Genomic DNA, 15,613 nt, shown 5'->3' with positions numbered 1-15,613 from the left:
TCTGTATGGAAGATACTTAACCTAGTACAGTACATACCTACATAGGTATGTACGGTACTAGATCGTGGTGTACATAAGGAGGTTCCTGACTTGACCTTTATTAATCCCGCTAATTGGACCCGCCTGAAACTAGCCCTTTTGCCAACCACGTACATATTTTTTGTTTTAAAGCCTACTATCAACCCTTTTTAATATGCAGGCATTGGCCCCCTAAACTTGAAGCCCTCCAGTAGTTAGTAGTATCTAGGTATCTACCTAGGGTTCGTATCTGCCTAGGGTATCTACCACATGCACCTGCCACCTAGCTGCTAAGCTGCTTAGGAGTAACTACCTAGGTACCTAATCTTTGAAAGCTTTAGGGCGATGTGTCAACTGAAAGAAAGTTCATAGTAGCGCCTTTTACGCTGATTGATGGTGGAGATGTAGGTATATTTAGGTAGGGCGGCCTAGGACCTGGCAGGCACGTTCAGGTGGTACTGGTTTGTGTTACGCACGCCCCATAGGCTACCATCAAGGCAGTCACCTTACTGGCTACTAGAGACATACTAGTATCATATTGATCGTAGTGACGGAAGGCTGTGCAAAAGAGAAACGGTCGTACAATGTACATAACTACACGAAGGTGGGAAAGGGAGATCCACTTATGCTGATGCTGATGTTACCCTTTTAACATTTTCTGCGTTTCGTCGGTACCTTTGAATTTGTTAGCACTGAGATTTGCTAGACTGTTAGACATACTCCATCGCTCATCATTCAATGCCCATCGCCTGTTTAACTCGAATCCATTCTAAATTCAACAACGAATCCCACAATCACTTACCTATTTACTATTCAACATTCACGATTTTGACGTTTATTTTCTTCCCTCATCGTCGCCTTATTTCTTCGACCCAGTAATCTGCTACTTTACATTCTCATCTTTCACGGCCCTGAACCACCCCCGTGTTCCCGCTCATTCGTCCTGCACTAAGCACAAACAAACCACATACCAGCCTAACCAGTGACCACGACTCCTAATCCTCTTCTATTCGAATAAATCCTTGAAACTCAACCGTGATCTCCACCTCATGACTATGGTATACGAAAGTCAAAAGACTCTGATTATTTAATGCAACCAAGCAGGCAGCTTTAGACTGACTCAATAACCGCCATTGCTATCATCATCATTACCTCCTTTCATGCCCGCATGCCTCCCATCTTCCTCCCTTTGTAACCCGAACCCCTTCGCGACATGGCTGGCAGGGCGCCTCCTGGGGGCTCCTCCAGCTCTAACAATGACTTATTACTTGACCTCGACGACTATTCTCCCCATGGCGGACAAAGACCACCCGTGAACGATGATAATAACGGTCGACCGTCAGTATCCTACGATGACTTTGTTGGCGGTAACAACCCGGCTACCCACCCGACAGCAAAAAACCCACCAATGGGCGCCGGCGCTTCACATCCTCGTGCACCATATATGGCCGAGGCTGACAGACAGTACAGCCAAACCTCTGACTTGCATAATTACCAGAGATATGCCGACGACTTCGACGACTATCCCGACGATGGCCAGTCTTATTATCAACATGGAGGAGCTATAGGCGCAACCAGCGACTCAGATGGTCGGTCTAATGCGCGGAACCGCAATAGTGTACTGGGACTAGGAGGTGGAATCTTGGGCAAAGCTAAAAACATGTTCGGGATGGGACAGCAAGGTTATTCGGAAATGGACTTACCTTTGACGGAGCCAAGCCGTGGGCGCGGAGATTCCTCAGCTGAGCCACCGAAGCAGGGCAAGAAATTTGAGTTGAAGAACTTCAGGTTTGGTTTTGGTGGAGGTAAACCAGATCCGTCAACTCTCGGCCCCCGAATCATCCATTTGAACAACCCCCCTGCGAATGCAGCAAACAAATACGTCGACAACCACGTCTCTACCGCTAAATATAACGTCGCTACCTTCTTACCTAAGTTCCTAATCGAGCAATTCTCCAAATTTGCCAATGTCTTCTTCTTGTTCACTGCGGCACTGCAGCAAATTCCGAACTTGTCTCCAACGAATCGTTATACCACCATTGGCCCTCTTGTTGTTGTGTTGCTGGTATCTGCAGGCAAGGAGCTGGTGGAAGATTATCGAAGGAAACAGGCCGACAGTGCGCTCAATAACTCGAAGGCTAAAATTCTGCGAGGCTCGGCCTTCGAACAGACGAAATGGATCAATGTGTCTGTGGGAGACATTGTGCGAGTTGAATCAGAGGAGCCTTTCCCGGCTGATATCGTCTTGCTTGCGAGCTCCGAACCGGAGGGCTTGTGCTATATTGAGACTGCAAACCTTGATGGTGAAACTAACCTGAAGATCAAGCAGGCATTGCCAGAGACATCCACCATGGTTAGCCCGGCGGAATTAAGTAGACTGGGGGGCAGAGTACGATCCGAGCAGCCGAACAGTAGTTTATATACCTATGAAGCGACTTTGACTATGCAAGCCGGTGGAGGGGAAAAGGAGCTGCCTCTTACCCCAGAGCAGTTGTTACTTCGAGGTGCTACTCTCAGGAATACGCCCTGGGTCCACGGCATAGTGGTATTCACGGGACATGAGACGAAGCTTATGCGAAACGCTACTGCGGCCCCGATCAAGCGAACCAAAGTCGAACGACAACTCAACATGCTGGTCCTTGCCTTGGTTGGTATGCTTCTCGTTCTTAGCATTATTTGTACTGTGGGGGAGCTGGTTTTCCGATCCGTCAGATCCGACTCGATTCCATACTTGCAACTGGATACACTCGACGATGCTGGGGAAATTGTACAGGCAATATTCAAGGACCTCGTCACATATTGGGTCTTATTCTCTTCATTGGTTCCTATCTCGCTATTCGTAACTGTCGAAATGGTCAAATACTGGCATGGCATTCTGATAAATGACGACTTGGATATCTACTACGACAAGACGGATACGCCTGCAAACTGTCGAACGTCAAGTTTGGTGGAAGAGTTGGGCATGGTTGGGTTTGTCTTCTCGGACAAGACGGGAACTTTGACGTGCAACATGATGGAATTCAAGCAATGCTCAATCAGCGGCATACAATACGCAGATGAGGTACCAGAGGATCGAAGGGCTACCATGCAGGATGGCGTGGAAGTTGGAATTCACGATTTCAAGCGACTGGCCGAGAACCTAAAATCGCATGAGAGCTCTGAGGCCATACATCACTTCCTGGCACTTCTTTCAACCTGCCATACCGTTATTCCGGAACGAGAGGAAGCTAAGGGCGGCAAGATTAAGTACCAAGCTGCCTCTCCTGATGAGGGCGCATTAGTTCAGGGAGCTGTGACCATGGGTTATACGTTCGTTGCTCGCAAACCACGATCCGTCATTATCGAAGTCGCAGGCAGAGAGTATGAATATGAGCTCTTGGCTGTCTGTGAGTTCAACTCCACGAGAAAGCGAATGTCAGCAATATACAGATGCCCTGATGGGAAAATTCGATTATACTGTAAAGGCGCAGACACAGTCATCCTCGAGCGATTGAACGAGGACAACCCGCACGTCGAGCAAACTTTACTCCACTTGGAGGAGTATGCATCTGAAGGTCTTCGAACTCTTTGTCTAGCAATGCGCGAGATCCCCGAACATGAGTATCAGGAATGGCACTCTATTTTTGACAAGGCCCAAACTACCGTGGGCGGTAATCGTGCGGATGAGCTGGACAAGGCCGCCGAGATTATCGAGCACAGCTTTTACTTACTAGGTGCAACTGCCATCGAGGATCGCCTCCAAGATGGCGTCCCGGAGACTATTCACACACTTCAGCAAGCGAATATCAAGGTTTGGGTCTTGACTGGAGATCGCCAAGAAACAGCTATCAATATCGGCATGAGCTCCAAGCTGCTAAGCGAAGATATGATGCTTCTTATTGTCAATGAAGAGAATGCCGTAGCAACCCGCGATAACATTCAAAAGAAACTTGACGCCATCCGCAACAATGCAGATGGATCCGTTGAAATAGATACACTAGCCCTTATCATTGATGGAAAATCCCTTACCTTCGCCTTGGAACCGGACATGGAGAAGATCTTCTTCGATCTGGCCGTGATGTGCAAGGCAGTCATATGTTGCCGTGTCTCGCCGTTGCAGAAGGCTCTAGTTGTGAAGATGGTCAAAAAGTTCTCCCCGGAAATTCTCCTCGCCATTGGCGACGGGGCCAACGACGTATCTATGATCCAGGCTGCTCATATCGGTGTCGGTATTTCAGGTGTCGAAGGTCTCCAGGCTGCCCGGTCAGCCGATATCTCCATCGCCCAATTTCGATTCCTCCGCAAATTAACTCTCGTTCATGGCGCATGGAGTTATCAGCGGATCAGCAAGACGATTCTCTTTTCCTTCTACAAAAATATCACTCTGTACATGACGCAATTTTGGGTAAGTGAACGTATTCTCCATTCATACCCCCTTATTATTCAAGGCATATGGCTCGATGCTAACACATGAGTAGTACACTTTCCAAAACGTCTTCTCCGGCGCAATTATCTTCGAATCTTGGACATTGTCCTTTTACAATGTTTTCTATACCGTGCTTCCTCCTTTGGTCATGGGTATCCTCGATCAGTTCATTTCCGCAAGGCTACTTGACCGTTATCCGCAGTTGTACACGCTGGGTCAGCAAAATCAATTTTTCAAGATCGGCACGTTCGCCGCATGGATCGCTAATGCCGTCTACCACTCTATTGTCTTGTATATTTTCTCTGAATTGATCTGGTATAGTGACTTGAAGCTGGGTGATGGCACGATGGCGGGACATTGGGTTTGGGGCACGGCTCTATATGCGGCAACACTTGCGACCGTTCTAGGAAAGGCTGCTTTGGTGACGAGCAACTGGACAAAGTATCACGTCATGGCCATTCCGGGCAGCATGCTTATTTGGTATGTGTTCGTTATCATCTATGCCACAGTCGCTCCTATGCTCGGATTCTCGGAGGAATACGACGGGCTGGTGCCGAAATTATTTGCCAATCCCGTTTTCTGGCTGCAGACGGTGGCGTTGCCCATGCTCTGTCTTTTGCGTGACTTCTCTTGGAAATTTGCCAAGAGGATGTACTACCCGCAGACGTACCATCACATTCAAGAAATCCAGAAGTACAACATCCAGGACTATCGTCCAAGGTAAGCAGTCGTTCCCACATTATGTCACTATTTAGCGTTGGATATAGCTAACAAGAGGAACAGGATGGAACAATTCCAGAAGGCGATCAGGAAGGTCCGGCAGGTACAGCGGATGAGGAAGCAACGCGGTTACGCTTTCTCACAAGCGGATGAAAGCCAGACGCGCGTAATAAATGCGTACGACACTACGAGGCATAGAGGAAGGTACGGCGAGATGCCGGCATCCACGTCGGAAAGGTAGTCCGTTTAGGGGAGAGGGAGTGCGGGTTCGGTAGTTTTGTTGTACTATATAAGTTCTATGGATACGATTACTACGAATCTCGGTAGAGCGGCGTAAAGAGAAAAAAAAGAGAAGCCACAATAAATGATTGGGCAATAAGATGCCGTCGATGAAATTATGCATTCTGATTCTAATGATGCTTTTAATGCTGATAGGAATAGGGTTAATAGGGTTAATAGGGTTAATAGGGGTTTGCGGTGATGATGATGGTTATGACTATGGCTATGGTTATGGTTATGGTTATGTAGTCCAGTAGTGTAGTGTTTTATTCTTAAAGGGGGGAGAAGCCTCCAGTCGATGCAAGATGCAGGATGCAGGATGCAAGATGTATGTAGCTGTAACCGGCCAATCAAGACACGTACAATCTTAAAACTCCAGAGGTCTCAAACGTTACGTACATGGCTTGTAGCCCCGCGTACGTAACCAACATTATGGATAAATTGCCTTTTTGTTTTTATAAGATTCTAGTCTTCTACGATTGGTTTGTCTTCCAATCGACTCGAATAGCAGACACTACAGTTTGTATAAGACAATACTCTTCGAATTTCTACAGCCCGCGGTTTTCATTGCTCATTTCTTAATCATCTCAAACCAGATACTTCAAAATGATGGCAGCAATAGGGATGAGAGCATTCAGGCCGTCAATAGCGGCATCACACGCACATGGAGGAACAAAGTTGGTCGGGATGGCAAGGGTATCTAAGGCGTTGATGTCATCGACACCGGATGGACAAGAGAATGCAGAGCCAAAAGACGCGGGGATAGACCGCCCAGCAAAGGAGGAGGCTGCTGCTGCTACTGCTCCGGCGGGTCCGAAGGCGAAACCGCGGCTACCAGCGCTAGCCAAGCCGGCATGGAAACGGTTCATGCTCGTGTTCTACGCGCCGGAGGCGGCCGTGCAGGCGTGCAAGGCGGCGGTGTTTAAGGCGGGCGCGGGAAGACACCCGTGGAACCGAGTGAAGTACACAGAGTGCTGCTGGTCGACGCCGGGACGAGCGGAGTTCCGGCCGGCGGAAAACGCGGACCCGGGTATGGGGGAGGTGGGCGTCTTGAGGGAGGTTAGTGAGGTTAGGGTCGAGACGATGTGTCCTGACGGGGAAACGATGAGGAGTGCGGTGAAGGCGCTGCTGGAGTGAGTTGGTTCCCCACCCCCACCCCCCCTTTTCCCCTGGTATTTTTGTTTGTTTTCGTGTATCTATCTATAACTATGTTAAGTCTTGGAGGTGATCGTTCTTCCTGTGACTTTAAGGTTTAATCATTAAAAAAGCCCCCCCTGCTAACTACAAGCTCCCCTTTTCTAGAGCTCACCCGTATAAGGACCCGATGTACTATGTTATCAAGACGAGGATGTCGGTGCCTCTGGTAATCGAGGATGAGAAGGGAGTTGAGAATGAGGAGGATACGGGAGATGAGGGGGATAAGAAGAAAGTAGAGAAGAAAACGAAGAAGCGTAAGAATAAGGAGAAGACAGGAGATAGGGAGAAGGTAGGAAACGAGGAGAAGAAGGCTGATGAAGTTCACTAGATGCTCAAGATGCTCAACTTTTATCCCAATATTACTAGGTAGTTATTTGTGTATGAACTACAATAGGTTGGCTGATCATAACCCCGGCATGAATAAATAGCCGACTTGAAGTGGACCACCCGGGATCCGTGGACATTTAATATCCACCCTGATATTTCTCTTTCGGTACGTGAATTCGTCAAATACTAATCATTACAGATGTGTAAAACAAATGCAATGTCAAGCGAAATAAAAGTATGCGGCACAGACTAAGTAGTACCTAAGCTACCCTTGAAGTTTATAATAAACATACATAAGCTTTGTCCCATCTTAACCGAGCTTTTCGTGACAATGACAACTGACAACAAATTAGCGATAGGGTGAATGGATGTGTCTCGATAAGGATAAGATGTGATGGGTTGAGTTGGGACAAAATACTTCAATTGATGCATATTACTGTTATAACAGTTATATAGGGCTGACTTGTCCAATTAATTTACGTGAAACCTTCCCATAAATAGTTTAGTCTATTCACTATGCCGAATGCCCGGGTGGTATGTGGGTGGTATCGTTGTATCGAGATCCTGGTAGCTGTGCCGTCTTGGCCCTAATGGCCCAAGCTCTTTCCCTAGAAAAGTAATCCCGCGACAAGGGAAGTAATAAAGTAAGTACTGTACGTCGTAAAGGGAAAAAAAAAAAAGAAAAAAAAAAGAAAAGGGTCCAAAGCAATTCTGACCCACCTAAAAATTCCTCACGGTCCAAGTCATATTTTCTTTTGCTGCTGATTGGCGATGAGTCCATTTTCGCGCAAGTATTTCTATTAGGTACCTACTCATCCCAAATATTCTCTTACTCTACGACACCTTTTTTGATTGTCCTACAACCTTCAATTTCTACACATCTCCTCTCTACCGACCTGGTAAACCTCGTCGCCGGTTAAGACCCCTGATGGCGTCAACATCGAGGGCCTTGAGTAGGCTCACTGCTCGCCAGCTGTCTACCCGTACCAATGCGCCGGCGATCAGCTTCAGCCCGACGTCATTCTCCCAGACTTTAATCGCAAGAACACGGAATACAGCAGTCGCATTTCCTCGCCAATTTGCGCGATCCTATTCTGACGCTCCTCCTCCTCCGCCCAAGAAGCCGCGCAGAATTCGTACTACTTTGAAGTGGTTATGGCGTGCTACTTATCTCTCCGTTCTTGCCGGTGTCGGTGCTGTCATCTATGATGGCTACACAGACCGTCATCCAGATGATCAATTCACTCCGGACCCGAGCAAGAAGACGTTGGTGATTCTTGGTAAGTAGTACAACCAAGCGCTTCTTCCCAGCCTAGCTTCCCTTCTCTAACTAATTGTAATATCTTTCTAGGTACTGGCTGGGGCTCAGTCGCTCTACTCAAGAAGCTTGACACAGCCAACTATAATGTCATCGTTATCTCGCCGCGAAACTACTTCCTCTTCACCCCTCTGCTACCGTCTTGTACCACTGGAAACATTGAGCACCGCTCTATCATGGAACCCATCCGCCAGATCCTACGTCACAAGAAAGCTGCTGTCAAATTCTACGAAGCTGAGGCTACACACATTGATGTTGAGAACAAGGTTGTCAAAATTACCGACAACAGCGACATCAAGGGTAAAGTTAGCGAGACCAATGTTCCTTACGATATGATTGTTATTGGCGTCGGTGCTGAGAATGCTACCTTCGGCATCCCCGGTGTCCGCGAGAACAGCTGTTTCTTGAAGGAAATCAAGGATGCTCAGTCTATCCGTACCAAGATCATGGATTGTGTTGAAACTGCTGCATTCAAGGACCAAGCGCCCGAAGAGGTCGACCGTCTTCTCCACATGGTAGTTGTTGGTGGTGGCCCTACCGGTGTTGAGTTTGCCGGAGAGCTGCGAGACTTCTTCGATGAGGATATCCAGAAGCTTATTCCCGATATTGCTCCCCGCTTCAAGGTTACTCTAATCGAGGCCCTACCCAACGTACTACCCATGTTCAGCAAGCAGCTTATTGAATACACCGAGAGCACTTTCAAGGAGGAGCACATTGACATCATGACTAAGACAATGGTTAAAAGAGTGACCGATAGGGCGGTCGAAGCCGAAATCACTGGTCCCGATGGCAAGAGGTCCCTGGTCACCATCCCCTTCGGTCTCCTCGTATGGGCTACCGGCAACACACTCCGCCCAGTGGTTAGAGACCTTATGTCACAAATCCCTGCTCAGAAGGATTCAAGACGTGGCCTCGCTGTGAACGAGTACCTTGTCGTTCAAGGTACAAGGGACGTGTGGGCGGTTGGTGATTGCGCGGTAGCTGGATACGCACCCACCGCTCAGGTCGCCTCTCAAGAGGGTGCTTTCCTAGCAAGACTATTCAACAACATGGCTCTGACAGAGAATCTGGAGGAGAAGGTCCGTGATCTTAGCGCGGGCCTGAACCTTCAGCCCGGTGACACGGCAGCCAAGACGCAGGAGATCGAATCTCTCGAGAAGCAGCTACGTCGCATCAGGGATATCAAGCCTTTCCACTACTCGCACCAAGGCAGTTTGGCCTATATTGGTAGCGAGAAGGCCGTTGCCGACGTAGCATGGTTGAACGGCAATGTCGCCAGTGGTGGCAAGCTGACCTATCTCTTCTGGAGAAGCGCTTACTTGAGCATGTGCTTTAGCCGTATGTCTATCCACTCCTTATTGAAACCTCGATGAAAATACATAATGCTGACATATTTCTAGCACGCAACCGTGTTCTCGTCGCCCTTGATTGGGTCAAGGCCAAGGTCTATGGACGAGACGTCTCCCGAGAATAGATGCATTCACTTTATCCAGTAGCATTATTCGGATAACGCTTCACCTCGTTCCATTAGTCTCTCCTGGTTTTCAAATCAGAGATACGTAAACCTTTTCTCTCCCATGACCGATTTCACCTACCTACTTACGTGGGCTTGAATCCCCCGTGTATAATAGTTATTAGAAGAATCCTAGACCCAAAAGAAACAAGATGATGAAAAGGAATGTCTCGGATAGGGGTTTGAAAAGGAGAGGATGGGGGCATACCCAGACACAAACACATACACACATACACTATTCATGGCACGCACGGCACATGCATACTCACATTTACCTACTATCTCACACACATACACATAACACATATAGAAGGCGTTTTCTTCCCCTCCAAATCCCCTTCCGTATACGAAAAACTCTATCCTCCCTCGGTACTTACGTACCTGGGTCAGGATAGAGTTCACGATATACAAAAGGGCTTTGCTGGTTGGATGGTCGGTCGGTTGATTGGTTGGTTCGCTGGATGGATGAATGATGAATGGATAGATGGTTATAAGGGGAGGAGGGTGGTTGGTTCCGTTCCGTTTGCTTGCATGGATACCTACCTATCTTACCTACCTTGCCTAACCTGGTCTTGTCCATTACCTAGTATTCGTTCGAACCCTTATGATAGATAATAGGAGGTATTCCATTAAACACTACATACTGTAGATCTGTGTTCCCGTTGTTTTGTGATTCTCTTTTCTTTAAGAGTATATGCGTGCGTGATATACTATCTACCAGGTAGGGATAGGTAGGTACATAGGTAGGCGGAGGTTCAGTCTCTATATGGCACATATCTCCTAGGTACCTACCAACCTCCTATACGACCCGACCTAGGCTTGAGATACGCACCCTATAGCGTATATACGAGATCTCAAACAACCCCAGACCTACAAGAACCAACACAGACCGACAGGATGAACCAGCAACGGTGGCCGAGCCGAGTAACCGCCCTCCGGACTACTTACTAATCTGAGCTGGACCACGATCTCACTTGGCAAGAAACAACATGAATAGATAGTTGGAGCATTCTCATGATCCTGTACCTACATACCTAGGTACCTATACCTTTCAAGGCTGGATATGTATGTAGGATATTAAGTAGGAACACTGGAACGGACATGATCCTGTCCCTCTTATGATATTACCTAGGCAGGAATCTATGTATATATAGTAGGTAGGTAGGTAGGTAGGTAGGTACCAGAAGAGCTCTACACGCCGCATACCCCTAAGGTTAGGTTAGGGAGGTTGCGAGGGTAGGTTTTTTTCTTTTTCTTTTCTTTGCCCCTTAACTACCTACCATGGTGTTGGATGTATATCAACCGACTATTAACTATTAAATGCCTCTTACATATAACTATGTGAGTAAGAGGTTCCGTAGATAGGTAGGTACCTACATAAATATGTAGCCAAAAAGAATTAAAAAAAAAAAAAAAAAAAAAAAAAAGGGTGTTTTACCAAGGGTCTGTCTACCTACATAGGGGCCATATGGGGGGAGGGGCTAGATACTATACTATATAGAGCAAAGACAGCTTACATGTAACTAGTTATAGGTACATAACTACCAACTTATATATAGGTAAGTAGCTTCCATTGTAGGTAAATACCTAGTCTCCAAGGAGCTGTCACTGTCAGAGATCCTCGCGCAAACAACGATAACTACCTATGTAGGTACTGTTCTGCGTCTCCTGGGTTCCGCCTCGTGACAAGATCCATACACCACCTATGCTTGACTGATTGCATCAACACCACTGCAAACTAACTAGTTATCGTACTCCGTGAATGTTTCGAGCGATCCTCGCGCTCTGGGTCTGATGTGACATACTTATCTAGGTGGGTAGTTAGGTGGTGGAGCTATACTAAATAGCAGTCTAACCTAGTGGTTGCTGAGATGTACGCCGGCTGGCGATAGCATTTAGTTACAGGAGGAGAGACTTTGCTATTGGGTGCATTAGAGCTTATTGAGTATATCGTATACTGATCCACGGATCTTCATGAGTAGGTAAGTAGTACATAGATACTAAGATAACGTTGAAGTATAGCGGTGCGTGCACGAAGTCCTACGAGCGAGTCTCTAGCACGGAATTTGTTCAAGCACATGCATGCATAGATCCCGCCATGTCCACTTCATAGCGGCGAGATTGTAAGTTGTGATAATGGTAAAGATCTTGGTTCTATTATCATAATGTAATTTCGTTATCCAGGTAAAATATGTAAATATGTGTTGTCAGAGTTGTGTTAGAAATCCGTATCCGGTATTGATGTGGCATTTTTGCCCAAACTCTTTTATCAATTTGTGAAAAAGATTTCCAGGTGGTTGCTAGTTGATCATCAAACATTTTGCTTGGACGTGCTCTTCTGGAGTTAGCCTTGGCTATAACTATCGGTATAGATCAGCAGCGCGGTAAACGTAATAAGATGTTTCCCACATTAGATCCTGTATTAGAAGACCCTGAAATAAGCGCCTTTCGTAAAATAGAAAAAATAGCCAAGATATATTCGTGCCTTCATTGAGTCGAGTTTGGATTTGATGATCAATTTTTGGACGTCGTATCTGCGTGCTGTGACTTCGTAAAACATCGGTCCCATGGCCAGAATATCGAGAGATCCACATCCTTGGCTTCGTCGAGTATTGAACCCTGAGCTCATATTCCCACCGTTGTTTCCGCCGTTGCTCCTATGTAAATGTAAAGAACTCACAGGCGGCAAGACGCTATTGCGGTTATGGTTAGTCTTTTTGAGGCTCAGCATTAGGCTCTCGGACCATAGCATAGAGCTTGATAGCTGTGCCATTGTCATCGCACTCTAGCTCCTTCGCGAATTTGAAGCCAAAGCGACCATATATTTGCATATTAGGCACGTCACGACTGGATTCAAGATAGCAATTCATGCCTTCGGCATCGGCCTGGTTAGTCACGGCTTCCATCATAAGCCGGCCTATTCCTTTGCCCTGGGCTTTGGGCGATACCACCATGATATTGAGGAAGTAGTACCCTCGCGGGTCGGTCCATACAGATGACTGGGCCTTGGCTTGAGTTTCCTTCCATATGTAATAACGCTAGATGCTCGACTTTAGGTCAGTGATAGCTCGGAGCAGGAATGAGTTCATTGAGTTGGATGGAGGTGGGAAATTTGGTAGCTAGACTTGTAGGTCTGATCGCTCAATTGACACAGGCGTTGAAACAACCCATGCGCATATGAATGCCGGGGGTCCTTTTCAAAGCCATACTTCTCGTTGCGATTGGTCTCCCTTCCATAACGGATGGTCGGCAAGATGCAACTAATTCATGACAGGGAAGATCAAGGCTTATTTTGAGCGGAAAGATTGTTGGGAAAGGTAAGAGATCTCACTCACGTCGACATTCAGGCCCCCTCGGCCATAGTAGAGGATCATTCCGATCTGGCTAAGCCACAGTCGCCATCCCTCGATCCAGTCGTGCCAAGTAGGCTTCTGGTCCGCCCTTCGTGGCTTTAGCCAGCAAGCCACACCAAGGACTTCGTCGCTGCCCTCTTCTTTGGCAACGTGGAAAATACCATTGCGTATGCCCCATCGACATCGCATGCCAAGAGAAGCCGCGTTTCGTTGGAGATTGAACTGGCGAGCAACGTTAACTTATTGTAGTAACCTAAGTACTAGGTATATACAGCATTGAAGGCATTCTTGGAAGCATTGGAAGCATTGATGTTTACTCAGTCCAACCAATCATGCGCAGGACTCAGCCTTCACTCCTCATGAGGCGAAACAAATCGTTCTTAACAGACTGATTTTGAAGTGTGTACGGCATAGTATGCGTAATCACCAGCTTGCGCGGCCAACCCCGCGCGCTTGAAGAAACGGCATATTGACGGCATATTGGTAACCAAGGCGGGCTTATACGTAATAACCTACCTACCGAATACCTGCACCTTAGGTGGCTAAGGTGGCTATACAGGTAGCAGTATTCATGCACAGTTGTAAAGGGAAAAAAAAAAGCGATTGAATAGGATTGAATAGGATTGAAAAGAATTGGTTAAAAGAGAGAATGCTATAATTACATACCTTAGATTTGTCAAATATCCAATTGTTGTAAGGATCATCTGCGAAAGCTTGCCTTTTGGTTACGGGGGTTTGGTTAGCAACTTAGCATGAATGATGATGACTGGTAGAAGAGCCGAAGGGCGTCTGATCAGCCGCACGCCCCCTTCTCCCCTTAAGCCTTACATAAGCCTTAAGCAGCCCTGGAGATAATACGGGTACATGTACTTACTGAATGGCGGATACCGCACCTGGGATATCTGCTTCAGTGAGGAGAGAGACCCGGATAGCCATTCAGATAGATGTATCCGATTTGGCGGGAATCTGCCGACTTATATGAAAAGGTAACGTGAGGTGGTATACTCGGCTTTAATTGAGGCAGGGTTACTTTTCCTTCAGGATTTATGTTGATAATGTCGTACGTAATGTAACCAATGAAGAGTGTAAGGTACTATATGCAAGTGTACTCAATATTAGGAGTATGAATAGTATTACTATTAGGAGTATGAATAGTACTATTATATACCAAATGTTAAAAAAGTGAATTCCTCAATTCATCTTCATCACGCTTGCCATTATTCGGAAAGACCTTCTTCTTTGGACAGAGTCGGAAACCCTGGTCATCTCTTATCCGGGAGAATATCGGGATGCAATTCGGACAGTCTTTTGAGTCTTGACTCTTTCTAACATTGAAACTTCAAACGTTTGCCCAAGTTGTGTACATATCTACATAGCAAAGGCTAACATGGTGCGAGTACATGGTATTACCTAGTAACTTTGGGGCATTGTACATACATAGTGCCTTTTACCTGATACTATGTCGTAGACTCGTACATAGTATTCAACTAAGGTTACTAGGTAGTAGGTACAACCTAACGGTCCTTACCCACATAATTCAATGTCTGTTCAGATTCAAATATCAATTATTTCTTCTTCTCCTACATAATAACAGAAGAGCTCAGGTGCCGTTATTATTAACAAGGTCTACAAACCCGGATACTCAGTCCCAAAAGCTTAACAGAATAGAAGCAGATCGTTTTCATATTGGAAGGGCTTCCAATCTCTTGGCTTGTGTTGGCGCCGAGCCTCTGCATACCATTACCACCTACGCTAGGTAGAGAGGTGGATAAGTAACCCTTTAAGTCCTCTAAGCACAGCCGGTTGACTAAATGCACCTAGGTTAGTATAATACCTGGTACGCATGCATGCCATTGCACAATGCATAACGGTGCCATAACCTTTCCTAAGTACCTAGTAACTAGTACTTGGTAGAAAAATATTGCTCATGATTTTGCAACTATCATGGGATTTTTACTCTATATCAGAGTCGAAAAATAATAGCAAATCATCAAAAGCGGACGGTTCATGAAGAGGAATGTAAGACGTCGATCTGGGTCAAGTAAGGCGCCGCTGGTCGGTGACCCTGGTTGAAACTCTGGTGTCCCCCGCAACAAATCCCTGTTTGAGACTGGATACCCCGGTCAATTTGTCACAATTTCAACCTCAAGTCTATGCAGACCGCGTCTACGTCGTACCCGACTCTACAGTACCATACCTATTACATAGTAGGTCGTTACTCTCCTAGCGCCAACTGGCAACCATCGATACGTCTCACCCTTAACAACGTCGACGAAACCATTTGAAAATGCCGTTGTCTCTGTGTTTCCTTGGGATGTCCCTATTAAGTCTATCAAGGCCAGAACATGACCCGGTTGACACCTGTCGTGTAAACATCACTAACACCTATGTCTTTAACATCCAATGATAGTTAAGTGACATCTAGTTATCATCCTTACTAGGCGACTACACTATTGAGATGACATACAGAGGCATTTATGGAA

General features: G+C 46.6%; 4 protein-coding genes across 4 annotated transcripts; 3 read left to right on the top strand and 1 right to left on the bottom strand.

Moving 5' to 3' along the window:
- The first annotated feature begins 625 nt into the window (after positions 1 to 625).
- GGS25DRAFT_143516 (phospholipid-translocating P-type ATPase) lies at positions 626 to 5,796 on the top strand. The gene is made up of 3 exons (XM_049256335.1): positions 626 to 4,402; positions 4,476 to 5,143; positions 5,207 to 5,796. The coding sequence occupies exons 1-3, from the start codon at positions 1,232 to 1,234 to the stop codon at positions 5,382 to 5,384; spliced, it is 4,017 nt and encodes a 1,338-aa protein (XP_049120523.1). The 5' UTR covers positions 626 to 1,231; the 3' UTR covers positions 5,385 to 5,796.
- A 1-nt stretch (position 5,797) lies between these two features.
- Positions 5,798 to 6,992, top strand: GGS25DRAFT_143513 (uncharacterized protein). Its single transcript, XM_049256334.1, has 2 exons — positions 5,798 to 6,555; positions 6,741 to 6,992. Exons 1-2 carry the CDS (start codon positions 6,029 to 6,031, stop codon positions 6,787 to 6,789), a joined length of 576 nt encoding a protein of 191 aa, XP_049120522.1. The 5' UTR covers positions 5,798 to 6,028; the 3' UTR covers positions 6,790 to 6,992.
- An 801-nt stretch (positions 6,993 to 7,793) lies between these two features.
- Positions 7,794 to 9,834, top strand: GGS25DRAFT_143470 (FAD/NAD(P)-binding domain-containing protein). Its single transcript, XM_049256333.1, has 3 exons — positions 7,794 to 8,226; positions 8,298 to 9,602; positions 9,665 to 9,834. The coding sequence occupies exons 1-3, from the start codon at positions 7,875 to 7,877 to the stop codon at positions 9,736 to 9,738; spliced, it is 1,731 nt and encodes a 576-aa protein (XP_049120521.1). The 5' UTR covers positions 7,794 to 7,874; the 3' UTR covers positions 9,739 to 9,834.
- Positions 9,835 to 11,911: 2,077 nt separating this feature from the next.
- GGS25DRAFT_477915 (acyl-CoA N-acyltransferase) lies at positions 11,912 to 14,362 on the bottom strand. Its single transcript, XM_049259884.1, has 4 exons — positions 14,005 to 14,362; positions 13,797 to 13,848; positions 13,113 to 13,352; positions 11,912 to 12,815 (listed from the first exon to the last, which is right to left on the bottom strand). The coding sequence occupies exons 1-4, from the start codon at positions 14,064 to 14,066 to the stop codon at positions 12,486 to 12,488; spliced, it is 684 nt and encodes a 227-aa protein (XP_049120520.1). The 5' UTR covers positions 14,067 to 14,362; the 3' UTR covers positions 11,912 to 12,485.
- Positions 14,363 to 15,613: the final 1,251 nt, after the last annotated feature.

The sequence above is a fragment of the Hypoxylon fragiforme genome (assembly GCF_022984875.1).
Source record: "Hypoxylon fragiforme strain CBS 206.31 chromosome Unknown GGS25scaffold_2, whole genome shotgun sequence".
Classification (NCBI taxonomy): domain Eukaryota; kingdom Fungi; phylum Ascomycota; class Sordariomycetes; order Xylariales; family Hypoxylaceae; genus Hypoxylon; species Hypoxylon fragiforme.
This window is presented reverse-complemented; position numbering and strand designations above follow the sequence as displayed.